This window comes from Hippichthys cyanospilos, chromosome 4, assembly GCF_059441005.1.
Source record: "Hippichthys cyanospilos isolate Australia breed blue-spotted pipefish chromosome 4, RoL_Hcya_1.0, whole genome shotgun sequence".
In the NCBI taxonomy this organism is placed as follows: Eukaryota; Metazoa; Chordata; class Actinopteri; order Syngnathiformes; family Syngnathidae; genus Hippichthys; species Hippichthys cyanospilos.
The window spans coordinates 23,217,604-23,229,527 of record NC_142372.1 but is presented as its reverse complement, the minus strand read 5'-3'; the positions used below and the strand labels follow the sequence as shown (position 1 = coordinate 23,229,527).

At 37.7% G+C, this 11,924-nt stretch overlaps 1 protein-coding gene across 2 annotated transcripts in view; it reads right to left on the bottom strand.

The window, feature by feature from the left end:
- arnt2 (aryl hydrocarbon receptor nuclear translocator 2) overlaps nucleotides 1-11,924 on the bottom strand; it is a 77,820-nt gene that overhangs the window by 29,042 nt on the left and 36,854 nt on the right. For both annotated transcript variants that reach the window (XM_088412209.1, XM_088412207.1), the window contains 3 exons: nucleotides 11,699-11,833; nucleotides 6,465-6,539; nucleotides 4,199-4,350 (listed from right to left, as the gene is read on the bottom strand). In XM_088412209.1, coding sequence (XP_088268335.1) covers nucleotides 4,199-4,350; nucleotides 6,465-6,539; nucleotides 11,699-11,833 — 362 coding nt within the window. The remainder of the gene's footprint in view (nucleotides 1-4,198; nucleotides 4,351-6,464; nucleotides 6,540-11,698; nucleotides 11,834-11,924) is intronic.

Sequence of the window (11,924 nt, the reverse complement as noted above, 5' to 3'; positions counted from 1 at the left end):
CCGAATAACACATTTCCACTAAATTATGAATTACCAAATTTTATGGGGTTTTTTTCGATAATGAACATGGTTTTTTTTTGTTAAAATATATATATTGAGAATTTAGAAAATTCTAATCCCGTACATTTTGGTTGAGCCAAAATGACATCAGAACCACCAAACACTTGAAAATGATCAGTACAAATAACTACTGGTATTAAATAAATTATAGTGGACCCCCGGTTAACGACGTGCCTGGCTTCCTTTTTTTTTCCACTTTACGACATTTTTTTTCACACTCATACGTCTATACACGCGTTATTGCATACGTCATTAGAATGCTGGTCTGCTATTAGTCGGCGTCACGACTCCTTAAGATACTGGTCTGCTACTAGTCAGCGTCACGGAAGCACCAAGATGCTGGTCTGCTATTGGTTGGCGTCACGGTTTCCAAACTGGTGAAAAGGTAAAGCTTTGTTCGCCTGTGAGGACTTGCAAAACTGTATTTGCTGTGCATTTTAGTGCTTAATTCAGACTTGAATTGGTCAGCCATGGGTCCCAAGATTACTAGTGATATTGAAGAGGGAAGTAAAAAGATGATGTATATGGAAATGAAGCTGGAGATGATCGAGAAATACAAAGAAGGCTAAGCTAGGCTAGACAACCCTCACTATGGAATATGGCCATAACAAGCTCTCACTCACTCAAAGGTAAATAAATCCTTTCTATATCTTTTATTTATGATGTTATTTAATCGTATACATGTGTATTATATATAAGTAGCACTCATTGTACTATTTTGATACCAATTTTTAATATGTATGTACAATTTTTATGTTTTTACCTGGGGTTTTGCAATTTAACATAGGTTTGAATTGCCTGGCATATTTGTGTTACAATCCCAATCACGTAACGGATTAATCTTGTACTGTATTTCACTGTATTTGGTATGCTAACACTTATTTTGAAGTCTCACCATATTTGGTGGCATGCTTCTCTGTTGGAGCAGTAACAAACAATGCATTCTCCTGTGTACTTCATTTCCAAAAAACAATCCAAGGCAAAAGATACCCCAAATATAAGACACACATTAATTTCCTATTGAAGTATAGGTGTGTCCTACAAATGGTAATTTAAAGATTAGATTAGATGGCCGGATAAACTGGGTTTTTTATATCAGCCGTTTCATATTGTATTTTTACTTAAAATAATGAACATAACTGGACGAGCTCGAGGCTGGACGGTGCAGCTAACAGCAGCTCGTATTAGCTGAAGTTGTTACAGGATTATTTTCTATAAAGGAAGCGAGCAGACTGAACCACCGTCCAAGGCCATCCTTGTTCAATCACAGGAATATTACCGAAATGGAGCGAATCATGTCATGTTATGTTGTCTCCAGCTGATTCAATGAAGAGTGGCAAGGTATGAGGATGTGTGTACGGGCTAGATTACACGGAAAGCTATTGCATTTGACTCATTTATTAATTGTGGTCTTTTGGCATATAAACACACAATCATAAATTTGATGAAACACAGATGGTTCCCTCATCAGGTATTTATGACAAAATAAACACGCAAAGTCGCGAAGAAAAGGAAAAACAACTGCTTTGAGCACATTCAACATTATACTGCCGCAGCTTTCATACCTCACAATGTGGGAAATTTGAAAGACTTAAATTAACCCTCAACAAAAATATAGCTTACGGATATGAAACGAAGAAAATATGAAGAATTTACAAAGATGAGATTTATTCTGCTTTGCTATAGTTTTTAAATCGTCATCAAACTGTTGGTGCGTCCCGTACAGGGTAACATAGAAAATACCAGAATTTGAACTTAAAATTAAGGGCGCATACTATACAAAGGTGCGCCCTATATTTGATGACATTCACAAGATTTCAAAAATCCATTGTTTGTCCTCGAAAAATTGGATAAAACAAAAAAAACTCCTCTTCTACTCTACTAACTGTACTCCCTCCTCATTGCTGCTCCTCGCATCAGCCTTTCTTTTTCCGGGTCGACTGGCGTCTTACCCTTGTAATTGAGAAACTGCACTGCAGTATGCGTGTCCTTTGCGATATCCGGGTTCCCTTGTCGGTCTGATGCAGTGTATCCACTCCAAGACAAGCATGTGGCAATTCTAATTCCAGCACCTTCGGAATCCTATTTTTCCAAGAACATGCCCAGTTCTCATCCCTCGGCATCTTCTGGTAGGTTTACAAAGCATTCATTTGTTTCGCCCTGATCTATTTTCCAAATCCAATATTTTTACTTACATAGAGGAGTGTTCTGCGTAGAGAGTCTTTAGCTCAGCTTGGATGCTAGTTATTTTGTCGACTGTATTTGACACACATTATTCACCTTCCGCCATTTGTTCGGCACCATAATTTATCACCTTCCTCATGTTTGTCTGTGAGACTTTGGCATTATTTTAAATCAGTCTTAACCCCTTGTGTTCAACTTATGCACTTTTCAGTATGGATTTGCAAACAATTGCATCACAGCGATGTTGTGCATGTCTGACTAAATGACAGCCATAACTGGAAATCTTCTTAATTGTCTTTTGATTGATTTCTATAATGTACTGCAATGTTACGTATTAGTTTTTTTTACCAAACACATGCAAACGTCCACACTTCCCACCAACAATTTACACCATAGAACTAACAAACATAAAATTGACATTAGCTACAGCTAACATTGTACATATTCACAAAAATACACATACACACATGTAACATACCACTTTGGGCTGTCACGTCTGATGTTAGCGTTGTTAGCACATTGTTAGCACTTTAGCAACGGCATTAACCAGGAAGCACTTCGCATGACCCTAAACTGAACTTAAGTAATCTTACATGCTCAAAAAAAAATACAATATATATATATATATATATATATATATATATATATATATATATATATATATATATATATATATATATATATATATATATATATATATCCTAAAAAGGTGTCTCCCTCAGCATTCATCACCAACACACCAGCCACCACACCACCACCGTCTCAAGGCAAATAAGTGAACTACATTCATATTTTATATGATTAATTTAAAGGGTTTAGGAGAGGTTTTTTTTAATTATTTTTTACATGATTTGTTTTGATTATGTACTAATGTAATTCTAATATGTATTTGTTACTGTTTTGATACCTTTTTATAATTTAATAATATTCATTTAAAGGGTGTAAGAGCATTTTGGGGGGCTTGGAACGGATTAGGCTATTTATCATATATGTAAAAAGCGTCTCTACTTATGAAAGATCCACGTTACGAAATTACTTATGGAACGAATGAATTTCGTAAGAAGAAGTACCACTGTAACTGCTTTTCTAGTCATTTCAACCTTAACTTGGTACATGGACGTAGTCACTGAACAGATTCAATTTGTGAACTACTGTGCCACTAAATGTCTGTGTATTATCCTACACCCCACCCCCAACACACACACGCACACACACAAACACACACACTCACCAAAGGGTAAACTATGTATGGGGCAACCCATTGAGAACTTAAAAAGCCTTTTGGAATAAAGGTAAACCATCTTCAGCAACCAAGAAAAGTCCAGCCGCTTCACCTCAGCTTTTACATATTCTTTTTACTTTTTACTTTGAAGTAAACTACAAAAATAGATGAACTTACTTGCAAAATTATATTTTAACATATTCTGTATGTCCCATTAATCATTATGTAATTGGGCTAATGAGATGACATGTTAAAAGTGTTAGAATACCTTAAAGGTAAAGCATGGCCGGGCCCATACAAAAATGTTCTCAGAGCTGCACAGCAAATGTATAATGAGAAAACCGTGGTTCAGGAGGTAAAAAGAGTCGTCCAGTAACCGCAGGGTCAGCTTTGTCATTCCTGCTTTCCTCAAGTCATGTGCTGTTGTGTCTTTGGACAAGGCATTTGACACACCTTGCCCCCAGTGGCACCCACACTGGTTTATGGCTGGTGCAAAAGTTGGTGTTGGTCATACTGGCCGCCGCACCTCTGTCAGCCTTCTCCAGATTAAGCATGGCTACCTATGTAGCTTACCACCACCAGAGTGTGAATGTGTGAGTACAAAAACAATGCATTCCCTGTGAGCACTTTAAGCAAACTAGAAAGTGCAATGTAACTCTAATGAATTATCAGTGTTATTATGAACAGCACGGTGTGTTAAAACACTTGATTATTAGTGTATGAGTAACTTACTTAACGTTGGTATTGGTGCAGATGATATATTCAATCTCATCAGAATAGGGGTTCTGGAAGGTGAAGCTGCTGGTTCGAATCAACATCCACTCCCTGTTTTTCATTCTGAAGCGGTACATCACAGACAGTACCTGGCCCTTTAGCTTGACCACCTGCAGAAAGAACATTTTTGATATTTTGAATAATTCACTGTCAACTAGAACCTTGTGATAAATTATACACATACTGTTGCTCATAAAGTGGTGGACAAGACGTTCTGTTTCGCAAATACGGCCTGCAGTCCAGAGCCGACCCATTGGGGAAACCAATCACACCCAAGGGGATAGTGCTAGGGATGAAGGGAATTCTCAGCCACTGAACTTTTTCGGCTAAAAATGATTTTTTAAAAATGTGTTTTCGGTTTTCGGCCGAAAAACAATCAAAACCAAAACAGTACGTCGGAAAAAGGATGTTGTGATGACGCAAAACCACTGTCATCAAACGTCTGTCTAAATTGTACCCACACACACAGTAGAAGAGAGCAGCGTCACTGGGTAGAAGCACGGGCTGATATCGGATTCTGACGGTATGATAACCTTGAGCAAAAAGGTGTCCGTTTCACGATATTAAAATTACAGATCTATTTTTTTCTCACTGAACACTTTTATTTTTAAATAAAACTTTTACACATTAAGAAATGTGTACGATGTTTAGTACAAATAAATAACATTAACACTCTTCTTGTTTGTTCACCCTTTACTGGGCACAGCAGCCGCTTTCGGCCATTGGGAAAACAGCCTTTATTAGGTACATGTTTTTCTATTTTAAGTCCTAAACAGGCAAGAATTTTCGGGATTTTAAAGAAATTTAGGGGTACTTTATGATTTAAGCAATGGATGTTATGGACGCTTTCGGCGGTTTTGCCTATTTAAACTATTGGCCTAAAGTGGCCGATGTGCCTGGTAAAGGGTTAGTTGTTCTTCGCAAGTCACAGTGCTCCATCACTGTTAAGCTCATTTTAAAACAAAGACCTCCTCCTTATCCGCAAATTTGTGCTTCCGTTAAAAAAATGAGCACTTCCTTTGCCTTTTGTGACGAGCCATGTAAGATCCAAAAAGGGCACAGAGGTCTTCCTACACATCATAATTTGATTATCCAAACATTTTTCAGAAGTGCTGACATCAAACGTCAGCTAATGTATTGGTTTAGACACGCACACTTGTCATGTCTTCCAGCGTGCTGCTTAGGTCCGAAGGGGTAAAGACATAGTCCTCCCTCTATCATGCCAAGCAGGCAGCTTGTTGAGTCAATTGCAAGATTGAGCAAAAAAAAAAGAAAAATGACCATTACCGGTTACAGACTGTATTAGTGGTCATTGAAACCTTGACTTCTTAACAACACGGTAAACGTCAATCGGCACATGTACACTAAGCAACTACTGCACTGTACATTTTCTGAGCCACAGCATGCATTTTTATTTCTCGTTTTTGGTTTTTAGTTTCGGTGCAACGTTTTCATTTTGATGCATCCCTAGATAGAAAGCATTAACTTAAAATGTTCAAAAAAATATATATTTTATTTGCTGATTCTGTTCACTGGACAGTGTCAACCATTGAAAATATCCACTTCTGATTCTGACAGTGTTCTAACCTTGAGCAAAAACAAAATATGGACTGTTCGATACACTGAGAAAGTGTACGAAGTTAAGTTTAATTTAAATAAATGAAGGTTAAAATTCATCAGTTTGATTTTTTTCTATCAAAAGTCAGAAGATGATGACATAGAAGAACTGTAGCCCTGGGAACGTTGCCTCAGTTTGCACAACAATTTGCAAGGGGAATTAATTCACCAAAACTTTGGCTTCAATGTTTTTTTTCTGGAATACAGCTGCGCTTCTCAGCTTCTCCATCTAAAGCACAATAAAGTTAAACTACTAAATGAAAAGCAGTGAGTTATATTTTGGTATTGCCATAAATCCCCTCCATTTTTTCCTACCAGTCTACTACCCACCCATAATAAATCCAGAACCCGCTTTTGGGTCCTGACACATTTTTTGAGAAGCACTGCTAAACACAAAAACCCAATGTGAGCATTGACCGACTTTCTTATTGTTTGCACACCACTGCTGGATTACGTAAAATCCAAATGTTCTTTTATTTTTCTGTTTTGTAGCTGATGATAGCCAGTCAGTACATTAAAATTAAGTTGACAATGAATCACAGCAATTGGTAAAATGTGTTTAATCTGTAGAGGCACAACAATCGCAAATGTGATGTGACTAAATTACCTGTTGAAAACTTTCTCTCAGGTGACTCTGGTCCTCAGGATGGCAAAAGTCAAGTATATCTTTCCCTAACAGGTCCTTTAAAAGAAGAACATAGCGAGTGTTACAGGTATGCAACAGGGACACAATTTGATTGGAAAAGTGAAAATATTTCTTAAAAGTTTTGACTTCAGGATTTCACATGGGACTTCAACAATCATGGAACACCTCTATAATCCAAAAGAAAATTAACTTCATGCACTTTGTACTTTTTTGGGACTTGGTGGTAGACATGGAATGGACAGTTTTGACAGTCTGCTCCATTACTCAGGTGTCTCATGTTTCAAGGTGTACTTTAGGAAATAGATAAACCATGGCTATTATCAAATAATTTTTAAGCCTACTGTCCTTAATGGAAAGTTTAGGCATTTTCTTGGAGCACACTGTGACTGTGTTCTGAGTGTCAGATGTTTGGTGCCTTATTTCTGTGCTACCTTGAGTGTAAGACCCAAGATGGACACATTTATGTTATTCTTTTGTCTTCTGTTACCTACTGGGCTGCGTGCCATCACTCATTGTAGCTTGTTTACTCTTTATCCAGTCGATTAGTATTTTGTTTTTCCTTCATGGCATGTTACCAATCTCTCATTAGCCAATAATATTAGGGACGCACATTTTGGTGAAGTCGTAAAAGGAAATACTTCTGCGACTGATACAATTGGTGCTGCTGGTCAACAAAATATTATTGTTACTGCGGTGCATGTTGCTTCCTTGTTTCAGCGGAAATCCTTCACTCACTGTTTTTCTATCTCTTAGTATCTTGATTTTAAAATATTTCTAGTTGTTTCAAATGGTTAATATTAATAAGGTGTCATTATATAAGTACAATGTACATAGAGGTGTCCAGTCAGTAAGCACACATGTTCAAGTGTAGGGTAAGATTATACTTGCTTATCTAATGTCACATACCATTTCCCAATTTTGAAAACCATTAGCATGCATTACAAGCAGCGGTGGACTCCCTGATTAAATAACCAGTGGAATAACAATTTCATCTGTCTTCATTTTCAATCCTGAAATTGAACGTGCAGACGTATTTTGACTCAAAATGCTGTCCTTAGCAGGGCGCTTCCATTTTCAAATGATTTGTCTGGCGAATGTGTTAGGCCATCATTCAGTCACATCTGCCCACAAACATCTAACCACATCAATCTAGGTCAGGGGTTGGAAAAAAGCAGCTCTTTAGCGCCGCCCTGGTGGGTTCCTGGAGCTTTTTGAAAAATGTATTAAAATAGATAACGATGGGGGAATATATTTTTTGTTTCACATGGTTTACAAAAATGACACAATCATTCTTAACCTTTTAAATATTAAATTACAATATTTCTGTCCACTGAGATTTGTGTCAGAGCTCACAACGCGTTCCTTTCAGCTACGCTCTTGCGAAAAAAAAACAAAAAACTGAGTGTTGGATGGGCTATGGTTCCCAAAGGGGAGAAAGGGAACATAGGATACAACAACAGTTCTCAGACCAAATCATCTCCTTTAATTGCCATTGCGAAAGGATCGCCTGCATTTTTGCCTTGTAATGAAAAGTTATGTACAACAAAAACATCTTGCATGTCCAATGTTGAAAAGCTGACCAGTGATTTCCAAAAACAGAAGTCACATTAAACGGGTAAGAACACAGTCCTGTCATAGTCACATACTGTATTTAGTACAAACTGGCTGTTTTATAGAGAAATTTCAGATTTCTGTCATACTGTATATGCATAAATGTGCAGAGGTCATTGGTTAAATTCATTAATTGTATTACAGTGGTACCTCTGGATACAAAAATCTCAAAAAAGGAAATACTCAAAATATGAAACAGCATCCAAAGAATATTTTGACCCATAATACAAAAGCATTTTGAAAAATGATCACGCCGCCGACTGTATAATCATTTCCTTTGATCCTGCTTTCCCATTGCTCGGGTTATGATTTAGGGCTGTGATTTTGTTTAGCTTCCTGTCATGCTGCTGGTGCTGGATAATGCCCCTGCTCACTCTCCTGGCTTCGAGGATGATATTGAAGAATTTTCATTTAACAAGATTCACAACATCCCTCCTCAAGTCCGTGGAACAGCGAGTGGTTTCGAACTATAAGAAGCTGTAACTGTAGTAATGTTTTCTGCCATTCACTTTTTGTGTAGTCCAAACAGCGACGAAACCAATGAACAATGAGCTGAGCCTTATAGTAATCTCAGTCAATTTACTTTATGTTATGAAAGAAAAAAAACACAAAGGATATTTCATAATTGCAAGCTGCTTTAATTCCCTCATATACAACAGCATCTAACGAATTTTCAACAGAACTCCCCGCAGGCCAAACAAACACAAGTGATTTTCTTTTACGGATGTAATGAAGACTCAGAAGCTTCATTATACCCATAAAAGAACCACTTCTGTTTGTCGTGCCAACGGGGGAGTTACAGGTATTATTATGTTTTGTTGCTCAATGGTGTTCCATTTTGTTGTCGTTTTTTCAAATACTCAAACTAAAAGTGACAACAGAAATCTAATTTCTTCATTGTATTTTTATAATTGTATGCATATATATATATATATATATATATATATATATATATATATATATATATATATATATATATGTATAGATAGCGATATAGATATGCATTATAATCAGTAATATCAATAACATAATCAATATAATGCAACAAAAACTATTACATTCACATGGTAATATGTGTTAAAGCACTATTGTTCAGCAGAGTAGACAAGTGGTGCATAAGGGAAAATTAACATTTAAACATGAAGGCTCCATATTGTAGCCTATTTAGTCATTTAGATAGTAGGCTGATTCAGATAATACAGACAATTTGTGCTGCCTTCACTATCAGGTTTTTCGAAGGCTTTCATTTTTTTGTGGCTCCAGACAGATGCTTTTTGTTTGTTTGTTTGTTTGTTTGTTTTTTGCTGTTGTTGTTGTTGTTCAATATGGCTGTTTTGAAATTTTGGGTTGCAGACCTCTGACCAGGGTCAGCACTTTTATTTTACATGTGCACATATGTATTGTTATGGTTGCTCATGTAAGACAGTGACGTTTTTTTTTTTTTTTATAACTTCATAAGACAAAAAATTAAAAAGTTTCAACAGAGAAAATTCAGCAAAGGTTATGTGCAGTTTTTAGATGGAGCACTGACATGTCTGCCTGCTGTGGTCTTTCCCTCCCTCCTCACAAACGCCACATGTCTCTGTTGAGCATTTAAACCACAGCTTTAACGATTAGAACATGCCGTTTTATCACATCGTGATAATATTGTAAATTCAATTAATTGCCCAGCCTTAATCAGAATCAGTACACTGAAAATATTAGGTGCAAGAGATGCAATTGTCACACTGCATTTGCATGGTAATGAATTTTCTATTTTCTTTGTTATTGTTTAATGGGGGCAAAGTGGTGGGCGGGGCTCGTGTAGTATCAAAAAGACTCTCAAAAAAATCCTTTGAGCCAACATACAAAATGAAATCCTTTCATGAACTTATATGTTTCTTCTACAGCTTCGTGAAACTCAGCCACAAGTGGGTTCCACGGAAGAAACTCCCCCGACAAACAGCGCTAGTTGTTGGAGTGGCGATAAGGTTGCATGCTTCACTTGCATCTCAGTCTCACTGCGCAACAACTTTGATGGTATGTTAAAAACGTTTTTAAGGTGAAAAATGGATTGGGGACCACTACTCTAAACGACTACATATACAAAAAAAAAAAAACACTATATCACAGTATCATAGAACAGTGCTCCCTCGCTAGTTTGCGCATCATCTTTCGCGCCCGCAGTGCTTCGTGTTTTTTTCTTTAACCCTTTCAGGCTCACACTAAGTTTTTTTTTGTTGTTGTTCAAACCTCTAAAAAAAATGCCTCAATCAATATTCAAGCGGAATAACTAGGGGATTCTCATATTGTTATCAATTTTCAACACCTGCTTGGAGAGGGTTAAAAAAAAAAAAAGCTATATTGTGGAGAGACGTACTGTGAAGGTTTCCTGCATGCCAAACAGATGAGTTGACTGTAAACGCACGTGCCACAGGCACTCCTCAGAGGTCGACTTAAGAATGGAGCCCATAGCTGAGCAAACATGCTAGCAAGGAAGCAGAGTTTACGGTCAAAATTCTGACTGATTAAAAACAGCGCTCTGTTTTGTCCTCACAGTATTGCTCCAGCCACGTGCTCACTTGTGTGAGGTGGGGAATGCTTCAAGAGGTCGAGTCAACAGCTTGGACAAGACTGGTCAGACAATCTGTCCTTGCGCAACATCGACCAATGAAGGCAGAAGTGGATTACACCTCCAGGGCAGCAGTTTAGATTACAACTCCTGCCCTCATTGGTCAATGTCAATTCGTCTGAGCCAATCACCTGTCTTGTAGGACTGCCCGTCAGCTGATTAACTTTTGTCTGGCCGCTCTAATCCGTGAGCTGATTGACTGACTGTGAAGGGAATCATATATTGTTGCTATCTCTACATGTTTATTTCTTGTCTAGAATAGCGTGCATTGCTATCTATCTGTGCAGTCCGAGTTCATCTCGCCCCAGGAAAAAGTGTGAACTGAAACCTTGGCCCAGCTGGTAGCGGCGACTATCACTGGCTCTTTTTGTAATGTGTTTTGTTATGTGTTGTAATGTGCAATGCTTGCTGAATGAATAAAAAGCAGGCAGGGACGGCTGGGTTTTCGACGGTTTTGGCGAACATAGAGTGAGAGCCAAGCCCTCCCTTTGCCAGCAAAGAAAAGTAAATCTTGGTTGGTATGAGTTACTATTTTGCTGCTTAGCAGCTGGGCTTGTCTTAGTCTTCTTTCATAGATTTCTCTGACACTGACTTGTCCAGTCTTGCCAGTCCAGTCTTGTTCTGAAAAAGTTTAAGCTGTTTTTTCAGGGTGCTAAAAAACAAGAAAATCAAGCGACAACTTACATTTTTTTCTAACTTTTTTGATTGATGTTCATTTTTTCAGATTATATGTTTTCTTTTTCTTTCTTTTTTTTTTTTTTTTTTTTTTTTTTTTTTTTTTTTTTAGTGCAATGTCATGCGGGCAACCAAACTAGCTAGGCGGTTGACCGGTTGACTGCGGGCGACGTATTGGGCACTCCTGGTCTAAAGCAACAAGAGAGGAACAGGCCTCACTGTTCTAATACATTTGGAGACCATTGTACATTTTTGCCACAGTCACAGCATACAAGTTCTATAATCCTTCAAATCTTACCTGAGGTTGATAACCAATAACGTTGATGCAGCGCGGGTCTACAAAGGTGATGACGCCATCTGAATTGTGGCGGGATAAGAACTCTGTTGGTACCGACAAACCATTCATATCCATAGAGACTGGAGAGCTGGTGACCTAAATGAAGGTAACAGCACAAAACAGAACTGAAACTAAACAACTCAATAACCATGATGAACCGTCTTACAAATTTTAAAGAGGATGAAGT